Source organism: Salvelinus alpinus, chromosome 15 (assembly GCF_045679555.1).
Source record: "Salvelinus alpinus chromosome 15, SLU_Salpinus.1, whole genome shotgun sequence".
Classification (NCBI taxonomy): domain Eukaryota; kingdom Metazoa; phylum Chordata; class Actinopteri; order Salmoniformes; family Salmonidae; genus Salvelinus; species Salvelinus alpinus.
In genome coordinates, this window is record NC_092100.1 from 10,506,261 (window position 1) to 10,524,242 (window position 17,982).

Below are 17,982 nucleotides of genomic sequence, written 5' to 3' on the forward strand. Positions count from 1 at the left end.
CTTCTTGTTAGCTTCCTATTCAATATTATTAGTTTTTACCTTTTTTATCCCCCACTTGAGAAGCCATCTTTTATGCTTAAGCGATGAAATTAAAGTGATGAAATCTTTTTACAATGTAATGCCGCATGTTCGGTGCGTTACGTCTCTGAGCCAGGTAGCAATAGTATGCCTTATGCATAGTAGCCAATCCCCCCCTGTGTAATGGATGCCAAAGCAGGCAACATATTTTTGATGCACAAAGATAGACACTCTGTGGAAATTCAATGTTGACATTAAGTCATACATCAGATAACATTGGCAATAGGCTATATTTGTTCCTAGCAACCTAAGGATTCATTTGATACTGTTAGGATTTATGTTTCTGCACTATAGCCCGCTAGCATATTGTTTGAAGATGAATATTGTTTTGTTACACACACACACAAACAATACAGATGTGTGTGTGTGTAGGTGTGTAAAGACTGACCAACATAGAGTGACAGGCCATACAAGCTGTGGTCAATCTGGAGAGGGGAGGGGTGCATATCTCTAGGCCAACCAGGGAGGTTAGGGCACTGATCAATACCAAATAAGGGACTGTTTGAGTGTAGAATCGGGGGAGACACAAGACGGATCTAATCTACCCAACAACCAGATGTGGACAGAGGAGAGCACTAAGGGACTTGGACAAGTCCGAGTGCCAGCATAGGCTGAGCAAAGTTTAAACCGCGCTCAGGCTCTATGATAGGCCAACGGACGAGTTGGAACTAAAGCTGTCATAGTATAAGAACTGCTATTTGAGTACATTCCACAGTTCTCTGTTCTACCCTGCGCGGAGATACAGTGAACCCGTATATACAAAAATTGCATTTACCATTTATCGCTTGAGTTTAATTAAAATATATTCGGTGACTCTGAATCACATTTTGTCCTGATGCCAGATTTGAACTGACGCAAATCTCTTTCAATACCACCACATGTAGCTATAGCTCAGACACAGACCAAAACAAGCTTACCTTGTAAGATGTTTGCTGTTTGGTGAAAACGTTGTGTAAAATAAACATTTTGACTCTCGGTGCTGGAGATCAATAACGTTAGGTCACAGGCAGACAAATAAGATATCCTCATGATCTGTGGAGTCCCAGCTTTCGGTGCATATCAACGTATTCTGTGTTTATTTAGTTTATGCTTCACAATGCTAACAGTAATGTAGGTAGCAGCCACCTTGAAATTAGGTAATTTGCTCAGAAAGCCCTTAATACTATATATAGGCATACAAATGTATAAGTCAAAGATTAACGGACAGATCAATAGCCAAGATACTCAGCTTTCCGCAGACACCCTGCTTTTGCAGATAGGGAATACCATTCTCATACCAGACTAAATTGAATTTAAAAAATATCTAATAGGGTCCACAAATATGGGGAGTTTACATTTAAGAGGTTAAGGGCTTGTAAGTAAGCATTTCAGAGTAAGGTCTACACCTGTTGTATTCGGCGCATGTGACAAATAAAATATGATTACTTGGGGACTGTGTGCAGACTTACCACAACCTGTGAAATGATTTAAGCAGTTTGTAAAATGATGCATCTGTTCTGCTGAAAAATGAATGTTTGCAAGCGTCAAAACAGTTGCAAGTGTCATAAAACAATTCAACATCACTTAACAAAAAATGCTTTTTATTTTCAAAAGACTGGTTATGTGCAATCAAATATCAACAAAAGTGAAATTAAATACAGATTCCATTTTCAGTGAATAATTGTCTTGTCCAGTGAACAACTCAATGACAGTGATTCAATGACATCATTAGATCACCTCCAAGAAGCATCTTCAACGTTCACCTGACAACCATTGGTTAAGGCACATACACTAACCAAGTGTTTCTTACCTGTCAAGAAGTTTAAGATCAAAATATAAGATCCATAAACAAACTGAAAATGACATACTGACGATGGAGTCAAAAGGAACTCAGCCTTTCGCCCTTTTCATAGCAATGGAATATGTGACACGGTTTGTTATAGTTCATGTTTTCTACAAAAAATGATCAAGGCAGATTCGATTATCAGTTGTTTTTTTGTTTTTTTTAATCAACAGAAACAACTACCGTCCTTGGATGTTCCTGAGCTCACAGTAAAAGGTTCAACTAGACATGTTATTGTGAGTTCTGGAGGCAGCAGATGCTGTTGCTGGTCGATCAAGGGCACTTCCTGTCGACGCACTGCTTCCCACCCTCCTCGTACTCCTGTTTCGATATCCACATTTGCTGAAAAGTTCCCTAGAGTAAGACAACATGATACTTATCAGTACAAATCCCAAACAATACAACCACCATCATTGATGAAGTGCATTAGGTCAAAGTAATATCATATTATTATCAAACTATTTCAAAACAGGCCAACACACAAATCCCAAAGCAAGTAGTCAAATCATAGTGTGCAAGTGACCAGAAGCATTGCAATACAGTAGAAGTATATATCAGTGGAGGTTGCTGAGGGGAGGACGGCTCATAATAATGGCTGGAACAGAGTACATGGAATGGCTTCAAACACATGGAAACCATGTGTTTGATGTATTGGATACTATTCCTCTAATTATGCGCCAGCCATTACCATGAGCCTGTCCTCCCCAATTAAGGTGCCACCAACCTCCTGTGGGATGGGTGTGTATAATATATGTGTGTGTGTATAATATATACACACATACACTACCGTTCAAAAGTTTGGGGTCACTTACAAATGTCCTTGTTTTTGAAAGAAAAGCAAAAAAAATTGTCCTTTAAAATAACATCAAATTGATCAGAAATACAGTGTAGACATTGTTAATGTTGTAAATGACATTTGTAGCTGGAAACGGTAGATTTGTTATGGAATATCTACAGAGGCTCATTATCAGCAACCATCACTCCTGTGTTCCAATGGCACGTTGTGTTAGCTAATTCAAGTTTATAATTTTAAAAGGCTAATTGATCATTAGAAAACACGTTTGCTATTATGTTAGCACAACTGAAAACTGTTGTCCTGATTAAAGAAGCAATAAAACTGGCCTTCTTTAGACTAGTTGAGTATCTGGAGTATCAGCATTTGTAGGTTCAATTACAGGCTCAAAAAGGCTAGAAACAAAGAACTTTCTTCTGAAACTCGTCAGTCTATTCTTGTTCTGAGAAATTATGGCTATTCCATGCGAGAAATTGCCAAGAAACTGTAGATCTCGTACAACGCTGTGTACTACTCCCTTTACAGAACAGCGCAAACCAGAATAGAAAGAGGAGTGTGAGCCTTTTAAAATGATAAACACGGGATTAGCTGACAACGTACCATTGGAACACAGGAGTGATGGTTGCTGATAATGAGCCTCTGTAAGCCTATGTACAGTTGAAGTCAGAAGTTTACATACACTTAGGTTGGAGTCATTAAAACTCGTTTTTTCAACCACTCCACAAGTTTCTTGTTAACAAACTATAGTTTTGGCAAGTCGGTTAGGACATCTTTGTGCATGACACAAGTAATATTTCCAACAATTGTTTACAGACAGATTATTTCACTGTATCACAATTCCAGTGGGTCAGAAGTTTACATACACTAAGTTGACTGTGCCTTTAAACAGCTTGGAAAATTCGAGAAAAGGATGTCATGGCTTTAGAAGCTTCTGTTGGGCTAATTGACATCATTTGAGTCAATTGGAGGTGTACCTGTAGATGTATTTCAAGGCCAAAAAATAAATAAATTGTCTGGTTCATCCTTGGGAGCAATTTCCAAACGCCTGAAGGTACCACGTTCATCTGTACAAACAATAGTAGGCAAGTATGACCACCATGGGACCATGCAGCCGTCATACCGCTCAGGAAGGAGACATGTTCTGTCTCCTAGAAATGAACGTACTTGGGTGAGAAAAATGCAAATCAATCCCAGAACAACAGCAAAGGACCTTGTGAAGATTCTATAGGAAACAGGTACAAAAGTATCTATATCCACAGTAAAATGAGTCCTATATCGACATAACCTGAAAGGCCGCTCAGCAAGGAAGAAGCCACTGCTCCAAAACCGCCATAAAAAGCCAGACTATGGTTTGCAACTGCACATGGGGACAAATATCGTACTTTTTGGAGAAATGTCCTCTGGTCTGATGAAACAAAAATAGAACTGTTTGGCCATAATGACCATCGTTATGTTTGGAGGAAAAAGGGGGAGGCTTGCAAGCCGAAGAACACCATCCCAACCGTGAAGCACGGGGATGGCAGCATCATGTTGTGGGGGTGCTTTGCTGCAGGAGGGAATGGTGCACTTCACAAAATAGATGGCATCATGAGGAAGTAAATTTATGTGGATATATTGAAGCAACATCTCAAGACATCAGTCAGGAAGTTAAAGCTTGGTCACAAATGGGTCTTCCAAATGGACAATGACCCCAAGCATACTTCCAAAGTTGTGACAAAATGGCTTAAGGACAACCAAGTCAAGGTATTGGAGTGGCCATCACAAAGCCCTGACCTCAATGCTATAGAAAATTTGAGGGCAGAACTGAAAAAGCATGTGCGAGCAAGGAGGCCTACACACCTGACTGAGTTACACCAGCTCTGTCAGGAGGAATGGGCCAAAATTCACCCAACTTATTGTGGGAAGCTTGTGGAAGGCTATCAGAAATGTTTGACCCAAGTTAAACAATTTAAAGGCAATGCTACCAAATACTAATTGAGTGTATGTAAACTTCTGACCCACTGGGAATGTGATGAAAGAAATAAAAGCTGAAATAAATCATTCTCTGTACTATTATTCTGCCATTTCACAATAATATAAATAAATAAATAAAGTGGTGATCCTAACTGACCTAAGACAGGGAATTGTTACTAGGATTAAATGTCAGGAATTGTGAAAAACTGAGTTTAAATGTATTTGGCTAAGGTGTATGTAAACTTCGACTTCAACTGTAGATATTCCATAAAAAATCTGCCGTTTCCAGCTACAATAGTCATTTACAACATTAACAATGTCTACACTGTATTTCTGATCAATTTGATGTTATTTTAAATGGACAAAAAAAGTGCTTTTCTTTGACCCCAAACTTTTGAACAGTAGTGTATATTTTTTTACATTTGCAAAATAAAAAAATAACTATTTTTGATTTGTAATTATGGGGTATTGAGTGTAGATTGATGAGAAAATAAACAATTTAATCAATTGTAGAAGGCTGTCATGTAACAAAATGTAGAAAAAGTAAAGCGGTCTGAATACTTTCTGAATGCCCTGTATATATGGATGTGAACTCACTAGTGATGCCAAGATGGAGCCTCCTATCCAGGCACTGAACCTGCGCTCCACCGTTGTGTTGTTGGCTATCAATTTCAGCCTCATGCTCTGAACACAGGACAGAAGACAAATTAGACACTGACAGGAACATTTACTAAGAAGAGAACAAGAAATGGACAAAATAAGGAAACAATAAATATCTTTGTGCATCACTCACAGGAGGGGTCTTCTGAGAGAGTTCTCTGGTGAGTCGGTCCGTGAAGCCCGAGATGAGTGTGTTGCCGCCGGCGACCACCACACTACCATAAAGACCCTGAGACAAAGGTCAAAGGTCAGTTCTGTACAACCTCTGTGGGAATCAAGGTCACCTGGCCTCAATATGTAATTCTGAATCGCATTAATAGATCACATATCACTCACAAAATACACAGGTCTAGTAACCACGGCAGCCAAAACAAGCAACGTGATAGGTCTTGAATGTGGGCACCTACCGGCCGAATATCGATGTCACACATTCCCACACTGGTGGTCACCACGTGGCCGACTCCCAACATGGTGTTGCCAGACAGACCCTGTGGAGGAGAACCGGAACATTCCGAGAACACCACATTTCAGACAGGTCCGGTCAAAGAGAATGATTGAGGCATTGTGGCATTCAAGTGATTCTTACCTTGGCATTGGAAGGGTCAAAAAGGCCTTCTGGAATCTTCAGCCTCTCTGCCCCAAAGTCACAGTTGTATCCATTGGGCAGCTCGTAGTGAACCGTGGGCATCTGGGCTGCAACTCTGTAGGAGGTTTCAACACAATGAAAATTAACCCTTAAAAAAGGGAGAGAACTATTCTGTGGTGGTTATTGTGAAATTATAGAATGGGAGTATGGTGGACTCACTGTTCATCATACGGCGAGTCTGAAACCTGCAGCACGGACGCTTGGAAATCCTGAATCACAGTCTGGAGGCAAAAATAATAATAATAATTGTTCTAGCAGTACAGTTATGAATATTCACATTCGGAAAATGTGAATGATGAAGACAGGTTAACATCACGTCTATGGTCTATATGTGATGGTGATGCAGCACCGACTACCTACATTGGACTGTTTAGGACTTTCTGTTTATGATTACAACACAAAGCTGCTTACATTACACATGTAGTTGTGCCAGGACCGGGTGACTTGAGGTAGTTTCTCCTTCTTTTTCCAGCTGGCTGGGGTTCCATCACGTACAGCATCCTACAGTGAGAGACACAATGTTAGCAGTGACGTTGTCATAGCGGACAAGTACCCTGGTTCCAGATCGGCAGGGACGTTGTCATAGCGGACAAGTACCCTGGTTCCAGATCGGCGGTGACATTGTCATAGCGGACAAGTACCCTGGTTCCAGATCGGCGGTGACATTGTCATAGCGGACAAGTACCCTGGTTCCAGATCGGCGGTGACATTGTCATAGCGGACAAGTACCCTGGTTCCAGATCGGCGGTGACATTGTCATAGCGGACAAGTACCCTGGTTCCAGATCGGCAGGGACAATGTCATAGCGGACAAATACCCTGGTTCCAGATCGGCGGTGACATTGTCATAGCGGACAAGTACCCTGGTTCCAGATCGGCAGGGATGTTGTCATAGTGGACAAATACCCTGGTTCCAGATCGGCAGGGACGTTGTCATAGCGGACAAATACCCTGGTTCCAGATCGGCAGGGACGTTGTCATAGCGGACAAATACCCTGGTTCCAGATCGGCAGGGACGTTGTCATAGCGGACAAGTACCCTGGTTCCAGATCGGCAGGGACGTTGTCATAGCGGACAAGTACCCTGGTTCCAGATCGGCAGGGACGTTGTCATAGCGGACAAATACCCTGGTTCCAGATCGGCAGGGACGTTGTCATAGCGGACAAATACCCTGGTTCCAGATCGGCAGGGACGTTGTCATAGCGGACAAGTACCCTGGTTCCAGATCGGCAGGGACGTTGTCATAGCGGACAAGTACCCTGGTTCCAGATCGGCAGGGACGTTGTCATAGCGGACAAATACCCTGGTTCCAGATCGGCAGGGACGTTGTCATAGCGGACAAATACCCTGGTTCCAGATCTGCTTGTGCCGTCTATGGAAATAACAGCAGGAGTTGGCGAGACAGCACCAACAGACCTGGGACCAGGCTAGAGAAGGAGGAAGAGATAAAAATGAAAGAGAGCCAGGAATTAAAGGCTACCAGTCTTTTGAGGTCAGGAATATGAGGAATTCCTGATTAATTCAGAGAAATCACATCTCAGAGTCTTATGGGTGATGGTGAAAACAAATCACAGAACAATGGCACATTTTGTGATATGAAAAATCTAGGCATGAAAGATGGGATTCCTGTGAAGTGTGGTTCCTATCATGGTTTCTTCCTTCCAGAGCTAAAATGGCTTCTTCCTTCCAGACTTATTAAATGACAGATATTTCCTTGCTTTACGTTTTGTAGACTTTTTCAAGCATGCTGTGCGACATACTCATTTGAATACAAGTATAAGACAATAGGGATTGGCCTTAATTGAAATTCCCTCATCAATGGGGCATCTCTGTATTAATTGTTATTGGCCAATCATAAAAGCACAAATCTAGACAAAATTAATATTACATGCAGATTCTCAAACAAACCCAAAATTCACTTTTTGACAAAAGTGATTAATGAAACTAAAATGTAGTGGATGAAGGGAAATACATGAGACAACCTGAATATATATATATTTTTAAATATCTAAGTTCTATACTTACAAATGCCCCACCACCATAACGTGAGCAATAGCACCAAAAAGTGAGATGTGGAATCTCTGAAATGAGTAGTTTTGACTTACTTTAGCAGGTCTCACCTTTGATGCAATCATGTAAGGAGGGACTATTTCAACATTTAACTCTTGAAATAGCTCTCTACATTGCATGCTCATAAAGTCTCCAGCAAGGGGAGACTTGACGATGCCTGAAATAAAAGAGCATAAACGTGTCACTTGGATAGTTTTGGGGAAAGGATAATTTAACACAACATTAGTGTCTCATTTAGAGCATTAAAACGCTTTTCCCCTCCAATCATTTAGAGCGTTACACACCTGCTATGAAGGCTTATAACAACTATGAAATACACAGGCCAAGAACACTTAATTGACTTTGCACCATAGTGAACAGAGGCATTGTGTCCTCGCGCTGCTCCTCAGACGACCCTAACACGCTGCTCCTCAGACGACCCTAACACGCTGCTCCTCAGACGACCCGAACACGCTGCTCCTCAGACGACCCGAACACGCTGCTCCTCAGACGACCCGAACACGCTGCTCCTCAGACGACCCGAACACGCTGCTCCTCAGACGACCCGAACACGCTGCTCCTCAGACGACCCGAACACGCTGCTCCTCAGACGACCCGAACACGCTGCTCCTCAGACGACCCGAACACGCTGCTCCTCAGACGACCCTAACACGCTGCTCCTCAGACGACCCTAACACGCTGCTCCTCAGACGACCCTAACACGCTGCTCCTCAGACGACCCTAACACGCTGCTCCTCAGACGACCCTAACACGCTGCTCCTCAGACGACCCTAACACGCTGCTCCTCAGACGACCCTAACACGCTGCTCCTCAGACGACCCTAACACGCTGCTCCTCAGACGACCCTAACACGCTGCTCCTCAGACGACCCTAACACGCTGCTCCTCAGACGACCCTAACACGCTGCTCCTTTCCCAAATGACCATTTCCTCATATCAACTAAAATGGCTCCGTTGATGTTTATATGCCAGACTCCTGTGCCATTGTCCTCGGTCTTGTATTTCACTGCAGCACCTTCTCAAATTGCCTCACTGCAGAAAGCCTAGCCCTTGATGCTTTACCAAGACGGTTGCTGTTACCTAATTATTCACAAACATGTCTCTTTAGTGTAAGGAGATTACTTGAAGGTGGATACCAATGTCAAACCCCTTCACTGTGTTTCCATCATCTTCCTGCTACTTCCTGCTGGGGATTCAACTTGCTGCAGGGAGAGGACGGAAGTGCTACCCAGTTCGCTGCTTTTCAGTTGATTGATTGATTTTGGGGTTTCTACAAGTATGAAGTATTCAAAACCAAATCCGTATCTATCTAAAGTAATTTCGACCCACATCCTGAGACACGATGGCTTCAAAGTGGACGGAGGGCATTTCTTGTCAACTCATAATGGTAAGAGTTTATCCAGCACTTTTAAGACTTGTACATGACGTGGATAATAGAATCCAGTCCAACTAAAATAGAAAAGAGTGCGGTGGGAGAGCTGGACAATTGACCTTGCTGAAGCACATAACCATCATGCACTGGAATGGCTGTGGTGTGTGTGGCTCCGCTGTCTAACACCAACCCTGTGGATCGTCCGTTGGCAAAGCTGAGGCCCTCAGAGTTAAGGGAACAGACGGGGCATTTCTACAGAGATGAGATACAATGTCTTTTAGGCCGAACCCTTTCGTCAGTCACACGAGCAATCACTAATAGTAAACAACTACTGCAAAAAATATATATATATTTTTTTAGGAGATTAAAGTGGTTAAATAAATAAAAAATTGCAAAGAAAACTGAGATTTTGGGGTCATTATTAAACAGCAGATGGCTCGTGTCATTTGACTAGTGTTTTATTACAGTGACGCCATCGAGCCACCACTTCATTAACCTTCCGACAACATCCCTATATTATTTAAATTCACTGTGTAAGCCAGCGTGGCGTAAGGATACGAAGACAGCACCGCCGTTTTGCACAGGAAGAAGGCAGGAATGTTGTAATGCTCAAACATCAGTTCGGTTAGCTTCTCCCGCTTGGCTCGTGTGTTCCACTGCAGAGACAAGAGAAAGAGGGGAAATGGAAGACAAAACCACGACGACACTCTTTTCTTTTTACAACAAGGCACACCGTAGCAAAACATTTTGAAAGTGAAACGTGAACTAGCGTTTCTTGTTGAACAAGTACAGATAATACCTTCTGTTTCAGAACATTTTCTTACGTTTGGTGCCTAATGCCAGATATCAGTGTACAATGAACCAGCAGGACACCATAGACTGAATACTACAGAAAACCAAATACTATATTTTACAGTACAATAACTCCACAGTGGTTCGTTTTCATTCAAAATCAGGGCTAATCCCCTTGCAAACATTGAGGGCACTACTGGCTGTCGGTGTGCACTCATTCCAACGTACAGTGGGCTCGAGACATACTGAATGGGTTTATCACAAAACCTATGTACTATTAAGTCTGCGTGTGTTCTAAATGCCAAAATGGAAGGCGAGGCCTACTCACCGAGGCTTCTGACATGAGTACAGGATGGATGCTGGGCTCCGACTTGAAGTGCATCTTGTAGGTGTGGTCTAGAATGGCCTGGAAGCTGTCCCAGTCCTCGACTTCACAGATAACGAAACAAACAAAAAGACCAATGTACCGAGTTAGAGGATGTCATGGTAACCAGTGCAAATTTCCCCACAAGAAATCATGTAGGCAAGGGGTTGGGCCAAGGTAGTTTTCCTTGTATAAAATACCCATAGAAAATGATCAAAATCAAATCAAATGTACTTATAAAGCCCTTTTTACATCAGCCGATGTCACAAAGTGTTATACAGAAACCCAGCCTAAAACCCCAAACAGCAGGCAATGCAGAAGCACAGTGCCTAGGAAAAACTCCCTAGAAAGGCAGGAACCTAGGAAGAAATCTAGAGAGGAACCAGGCTCTGAGGGGTGGTCAGTCCTCTCTCTTTGGGCAAGTCATGCAGGTCACCTGCTGCAAATAAAGCCTGGTACTGTTGAATAGTTAATACTTAAGAGCAAACATGGCGTTGCCACGAGCACCACCGCAGATATTGAGATGAGCGAGATGCAAGACTTCACACCAATACAGTAACTGTACATGTGCATGGGCTACACACTGTTAGAATGGTAGGTATGGGACAAAAACAGCATAGAAGTTTAGCCTCGCGCTCTAACGCTCTTTGTTGTTGCGGAAATTTACCCACTGTATTGTTTACCTTGTGCATGTACGTCATATCGCTGACTCTACCTTTAAAAAAGGTGTACATACTTACGTCTCCTCACACAACTATATTATATTAACCTTCAGCTTTCATCTCTGTTGCTGGGTCGGATACTGGAGAAAATAGACTGATGAACTTGGCTAATATGAGCGAAATGTGTGAATTCTAATCCAGGGCAGCACTCCAAGGAGCTCTCTGATATATATAGTGCTGCTCAGAGTCTATTAAGAGCTTTGTCACACTTTCCTCTAAAATAGCCCACGTCCCCAGTACTGAATTCACATTAAAGTCAGGATCACGTAAGCAGAAAAGTAAAAAAATGGCATTGTCATAAAAAATAAAAAAATGTTTTAAAATGGGGCATCAAAATCATCACCATGGACAGTTCAGGAGAAAGACACCCAATACATCATCCATGATCGTTCTCAGTCTGACCAATGACCAACCATCATTTCTATTTTCTAACAAAGACCATCTTCTTCATCACTTCTAAATCACTATGTTGACTGTTGAACATCTCGACGTGTTGTTTTGGTGTGTGTTAATACGCCGGCTTCACAAAACAAATGTCAACGTTAAATGGACATTAAAGTATATTGTTAGTGGTAAAGCATAGACAATTTCAGAAAGGTCAAAACTTCCAGACATGTCAATACTGCCGTTTGTGTTAATCTCACAGGAAGATTCTCAGGTCAGTGAAAGTCCAGACAAGGATCCTCTCACAAAACATTGTGCATTGTCCTAGATATTGAAGGCATTGCCTGGCATTCCCACTACCTGTTCTGCCTATACGTTCTGCATGCCATGTCACAGCTTTGGCTTTTATTTCATCCAGGCAGAGCGCTGTCAATACAACTTCCACATTGTCCACGATCACATGACGGGGGAGAGAGACTCACTCATGCCGTTTTTGAGCGGTGACATGACCTCCATGTTCTCGCGGGCCACCCTCAGCTGGTTGGTGTCGATGAAGTAGTTGGTGCCCTGCTTGCCCTTGTCCCCGCCGTCCGTCTCCATCGGGGCGCCACCATCCTCCCTGTCCAGGGTCACGCCCATCACCGTGGGGAAGTCCGCCTACGGGCACAAATAAATGTGTATATAAGGGTTGGGTGATGTCAACTTTTGTCCTATCATGATTCTCTACATAAAAAATAAAATAAAATCGCCCTCTAGACGATGTTATCCAAAAATAAAAATAAAATTTTTGCCCCTAGCACAAGCACGTATACTACGGGAGGGACGCAAGGAATCATGACATTGACTAAATATATTGGAGCCAAACCTTTTCTAGTAGGCTATTCCACTCTGGTGTAGCTGCGGAACGAAAGAGGTGTGTAGGCCTATCTGAGTGTGTGTGTGTGTGCCGAAGCGCGCAGATGGAGCGAGTGACACAGTCAACGAGCCTCGCTGGCTGTCATGTGATGGGGGTGTAAATCATCATGGACTGCAGATCAACTCTGCTGTCCTCACAACTGGATAATTCTACACTGATTCACATTCTACTCCTTCTGTCTTATTAGAGCTCGGATACTATGCGTTGTAGGTAGGTTGCACCTTTCTAGAATAATATGGAAATTAGAGCCCGACCAATATATCGTTTCACTGATATAAATTATATAAAAAACTAAAAACACAAATTAAATAAACATTTTTTAAATAAAAATAAAAATCATATATATATTTTTTTAAATCTACAGATATTGGCCTTTTTAAGTAAATCGTTATAAACCGATAATTCCACCGATAACTGATATTCCCCAAATAGAATGGGAAAAATGTAATCTCATGCTTATCTGACCACTTGTGGCCATTTTCATGATTAGTCATTATTGTCAAACTCACAATGTAAGAAATCAACATCGGACAAAAAAAAAAAATTACTTGGTTGGGCTCTAATGGAAATAGGCCACGGTCAACTACAGGCTATCCGTTGTTTCTATACTCTAATACTCATAGCTTGAATGTGTTTTAACGATTTTATGATATTTAAATTCGTAGGATTAGGCTTTTAGCCGTTTGTTTCCCAACGGCAAGGGGAGCGGGGTTCGGCTTCTCCTGCATGCATCATTTCTGTCTTATAACAAACCAAGGTTTGTTCAAATTTCTCAATAGATTATCTTGCTATTGTTCCTTCCATCTTTATCAGTATTACTTTAGGCCCATTATGTTCAGTTGTAAAAAATAAAATTTAAATTAAAAAGTTTGAGATATCTAACGGAGTTCTAGGCTTCATTCATTGTTTGATCATGAAATTGAGCGGAGGGAGAAATCCGGCATGCATAAAACCGAAAGCGTGGCTTATAGGCCAAGTCATATTCATATCAAATGGAAAGAAAATAGGAAATGAGGCTTTTAATAAAATAAGACACTGATTGCCCACTATAATTTTTTTAAACATATTTATTGAAATAGCAATATAGGCTATTTACTCTGAATGTCACCTGTGCACTGCCCCTGCTGTGCACCTGACTCCCTCTTTAGTACGTGGTGCCAGTCAAGTTGAAATAGGTTAGGTATCGCCAGTAACCTCACAATGTCATCACATCACGATGTCACCATCGACTATGGCCATCAAATCAGTCACGTGGCGAATACAACAGATGTAGACTTCACCGTGAAATCCTTACTTACGAGCCCTTTCCCAACAAAGCAGAGTTAAAAAGTAGAAAATGTGCAAATAAAAATAGAATAGTAACAAATAACAATAACGAGGCTATATACAAGGACCACCTTAGTTCATTCCTACTTAGATGTGTGTGTATTGGGTATATGTTGTGTAATTTGTTAGATATTACTGCACTGTCGGAGCTAGAAGCACAAGCATTTTGCTACACCCGCAATTACAATCTGCTAATCACGTGTATGTGACCAATAAAATTTGATCATCCTCAATAGACAATTCTATCGTAATATCGCCCAACCTTAGTGCATATTATTTGGTCATTTCCACTGAGGATTTACCCGTGTTTAACCCAAAAGGCTAAGACTTTTCTGTTTCCATCTACAACATAACAATGGCTAAGTGTGAACATGTGTTTACACCTTCTCAAAAATAAACTGTTTTAATTATGCAGAGGTTGTCGATTCTGTTCTTCACAAGTCCTCACTGCCAGCCCTGGCTATGGAAACATAATTTCCCCAGTATAACATCAGGTTGAATACACTAGTGGAACACTGGTGTTACAGTCGAAAGCAGAATAAGCGTCCATTCCATTTCCATATGTAAAAATGATCTAAATCAGGTCACATTCTAACAGTTAAATAAAACAATTATAATAACAAGGGCCTAACTCAGAGGAATGGAGCAAGGGCACTCAATAGATCCATTTTTACTATTTTCTCCATTGTATAATAATAGTGAAGACAAAACTATGAAATAACACATATGGAATCATATAGTAACCAAAAAAAGTGTTAAAACAAATCAAAATATATTTTAGATTCTTCAAAGTAGCCACCCTTTGCCTTGATGACAGCTTTGCACACTCTTGGCATTCTCTCAACAAGCTTCACTCTGCGGTCCCACTCATCCCAAACCATTTCAATTGGTTTGAGGTCGGGTGATTTGATGCAACTCTCCTTCTTGGTCAAATAGCCCTTACACAGCCTGGAGGTGTGTTGGGTCACTGTCCTGTTGAAAAACAAATGATAGTCCCACTAAGCATAAACCTGATGGGATGGTGTATCGCTGCAGACTGCTGTGGTAGCCATGCTGGTTAAGTGTGCCTTGAATTCTAAATAAATCACTGACAGTGTCACCAGCAAAGCACCATCACACCACCTCCTCCATGCTTCACGGTGGGAACCACACATGCAGAGATCATCTGTTCCCCTACTCTGCATCTCAACACAGCGGTTGGAATAAAAAAAATCTCAAATTTTGACTCATCAGACCAAAGGACAGATTTCCACCGGTCTAATGTCCATTGCTCATGTTTCATGGTGCAAGCAAGTCTATTCTTATTGGTGTCCTTTAGTAGTGTTCTCTTTTCAGCAATTCAACCATGAAGGCCTGATTCACAGTCTCCTCTGAACAGTTGATGTTGAGATGCATCTGTTACTTGATCTCTGTTAAGCATTTATTTGGTCTGCAATTTCTGAGGCTGGTAACTAAATCAAATCAAATTTTATTGGTCACATACACGTGTTTAGCAGATGTTATTGCGGGTGTAGCGAAATGCTTGTGCTTCTAGTTCCGACAGTGCAACAATATCTAACAAATTCACAACAAATACCTAATACACACAAATCTAAGTAAAGGAATGGAATTAAGAATATATAAATATGACCGAGCAATGTCAGAGCGGCAAAGACTAAGATACAGAACTTATTCTCTGCAGCAGAGGTAACTGAGTCTTCCTGTGGCGGTCCTCATGAGAGCCAGTTTCATCATAGTGCTTGATGGTTTTTGCAACTGCACTAGAAGAAACTTTAAAAGTTCTTAAACTTTTGCAGATTGACTGACTTTTATGTCTTAATCTAATGATGGACTGTCGTTTCTCTTTGTTTATCTGAGCTGTTCTTGCATTAAATATGGACTTGGTCTTTAACCAAATATCTTCTGTATTCCACCTCTACCTCGTCACAACACAAGTGATTGGCTCAAATGCATTACGGAAAGAAATTCCACAACTTAACTTTTAACAAGGCACACCTGTTAATTGAAATGCATTCCATGTGAAGCTGGTTGAGAGAATGGCAAAAGTGTGCAAAGCTGTCATCAAGGAAAAGGGTGGCTATTTGAAGAATCTAAAATATATTTTGATTTGTTTAACACTTTTTTTGGTTACTATATGACTCCATACTTTTGATGTCTTCACGATTAATCTACAATATAGAAAATAGTAAAATAAAGAATACCTAATCATTCAAGGGGTTTTCAAACTTTTGACTCGTACTATACCCTCCAATAGAAAATTAATACGCAAAGGAAGATCCATAGTTAATAATAAGGTCACTACACTTGGGCGCTTACCTTGGGACAATCTTCTCCAGCATACCCGGCTCTCACTGTGTAAGAGCCTATGTCAAACACTAGGGCTCCAACCTCATCTGCAGAGAGAAGATGCCAAAGTGAAGAAATTACAAGTACAACATTGGAGCAATGTTATGATTTACATCAAGACTAGAGGCTAGTTTACACCATACTTATAACTAGCTATATTTCTACTTAGAACGCTAAAGAAAATATGAAATGTCTGTATGAAATCTAAAGGTATTATTTTGGTTGAACTTGCAGATAATATGCCAATATCCTGGACAACTAAAAGCTAGATACCGTAGCTAAAATTATAAACGTCAACACGCTAAAGTAGCGAGTAATTCATCTGCAAAGAGCATGGAAACATGTAGCTAGCGCTTAGCTAATTTAGCTAGCTAGGTACAGCTTTCACTCATTAGATGGGAGACAGGCAGTCAGTCATATTTCATAAATCACAAACTAGCAAGTACATGAGAGAAAATACATGATTTTGCCCGTCATTGATAGTTAACTAGTAAGCCAGCTAAAGATAATACCAAAGATTTCCGATCTGTGATAATATCAGTCAGCAGAGCACTTGTTAATAACAGGCTAGCAAGCTAGTTGTATAGCATCTTTCGCCCTACAGCACAACGTGGCGCTTTCATTCATTTAATTTTGACCTCAAAATCACACTCACCGCCTCCATACACTCCGCCACTCATCCTCGCAAATGATGAACAGAACAATTTTACTTTCTGGTTAATACGATTGAAGAAAAAGTCCCGGGAGCTAGCTAAACCTTTTATCACAACAAAATAAATTAACGTGAATCAACCTAACGACGCCATACAGACGCTATCCAATCAAACATCGCAACGACATAACTAGATCCGCCTCTGTGCTTGACGTTACGTTACTGTGAGAGGAAGGGGTACTGTATTTTGATGAGAGGGAACGAAATTGGAAGGAGTGAACCCAACAGCCCCTAGTGGTTGAAGACTTGAATACGTTTTTATTTTTATTTAACTAGGCAAGTCAGTTAAGAACAAACTCTTATTTACAACGACGGCCTACCCCGGCCAAACCCTAACCCGGATGACGCTGGGCCAATTGTGTACCGCTCTATGGGCCTCCCAATCATGGCCAGTTGTGATACAGCCTGTAATTGAACCAGGGTCTGTGGTGACACCACTAGCACTGAGATGCACTGCGCCACTCAGGAGGTCAATTGAAAAAAAGTAATTAGTCAGAAGTGGTCGAACCATTTTTACACAAAGATATCAATACATTTTCAGCAGCAGTGGAGTTCAATCACTATATTTAATCAAATAAACTGTCAAATTGATCATATTGGTTCATTTGTTTTAGACTAGTAATGGACCTTATTGTTTGACGGTCAATGGGTACAGCATAGACCTTGGACGATAATCTGAAAATTATCGACTCAGACCATACCAACTATTTTATCAAGGACATTTGACTGATAACGATAATTTCGATAAGTAGCCTATAGTAGATCAATGTGAAGTTTGAAATTAAATCAGTCTGCTAATATGTGCTAAGGGCTATTGTTAAGTAGTAGTAGTAGTAGTAGTAGTAGTAGTAGTAGTAGTAGTAGTAGTAGTAGTAGTAGTAGCAGTAGCAGCAGCAGTAGCAGCAGTAGTAGTAGCAGTAGCAGTAGCAGCAGTAGTAGTAGTAGGTCTAAGGGTACGGTAATATACAATAGTAGACGAACTGGTGCACATTAATGTTATAAACTTATCATTGTATTTATCGTAAACG

At 41.2% G+C, this 17,982-nt stretch overlaps 1 protein-coding gene across 2 annotated transcripts; it reads right to left on the bottom strand.

Annotated features, from left to right (window-relative positions):
• Positions 1–1,641: 1,641 nt before the first annotated feature.
• Positions 1,642–17,114, bottom strand: LOC139539477 (actin-like protein 6A). 2 transcript variants are annotated; one of them, XM_071342457.1, is made up of 14 exons: positions 16,898–17,114; positions 16,213–16,289; positions 12,137–12,311; positions 10,513–10,613; positions 9,951–10,048; positions 9,512–9,606; positions 8,072–8,178; positions 6,364–6,453; positions 6,112–6,173; positions 5,893–6,007; positions 5,714–5,794; positions 5,440–5,535; positions 5,244–5,330; positions 1,642–2,254 (listed from the first exon to the last, which is right to left on the bottom strand). In XM_071342457.1, exons 1-14 carry the CDS (start codon positions 16,920–16,922, stop codon positions 2,174–2,176), a joined length of 1,290 nt encoding a protein of 429 aa, XP_071198558.1. In that variant the 5' UTR covers positions 16,923–17,114; the 3' UTR covers positions 1,642–2,173. The 2 variants fall into 2 exon arrangements, with proteins under 2 accessions (XP_071198558.1, XP_071198557.1); XM_071342456.1 differs by having other exon boundaries at positions 8,057–8,178.
• Between the last annotated feature and the right edge of the window lie 868 nt (positions 17,115–17,982).

Excerpts from the sequence above, each read along its gene's own strand:
- LOC139539477 (XM_071342456.1), bottom strand. The coding sequence starts at position 16,922 with ATGAGTGGCGGAGTGTATGGAGGCG. Across the intron at positions 5,795-5,892 it reads TTGACCCTTCCAATGCCAAG|GGTCTGTCTGGCAACACCAT; the intron begins GTAAGAATCACT and ends TCTCCTCCACAG. Across the intron at positions 5,331-5,439 it reads TCTCTCAGAAGACCCCTCCT|AGCATGAGGCTGAAATTGAT; the intron begins GTGAGTGATGCA and ends TCCTGTGTTCAG.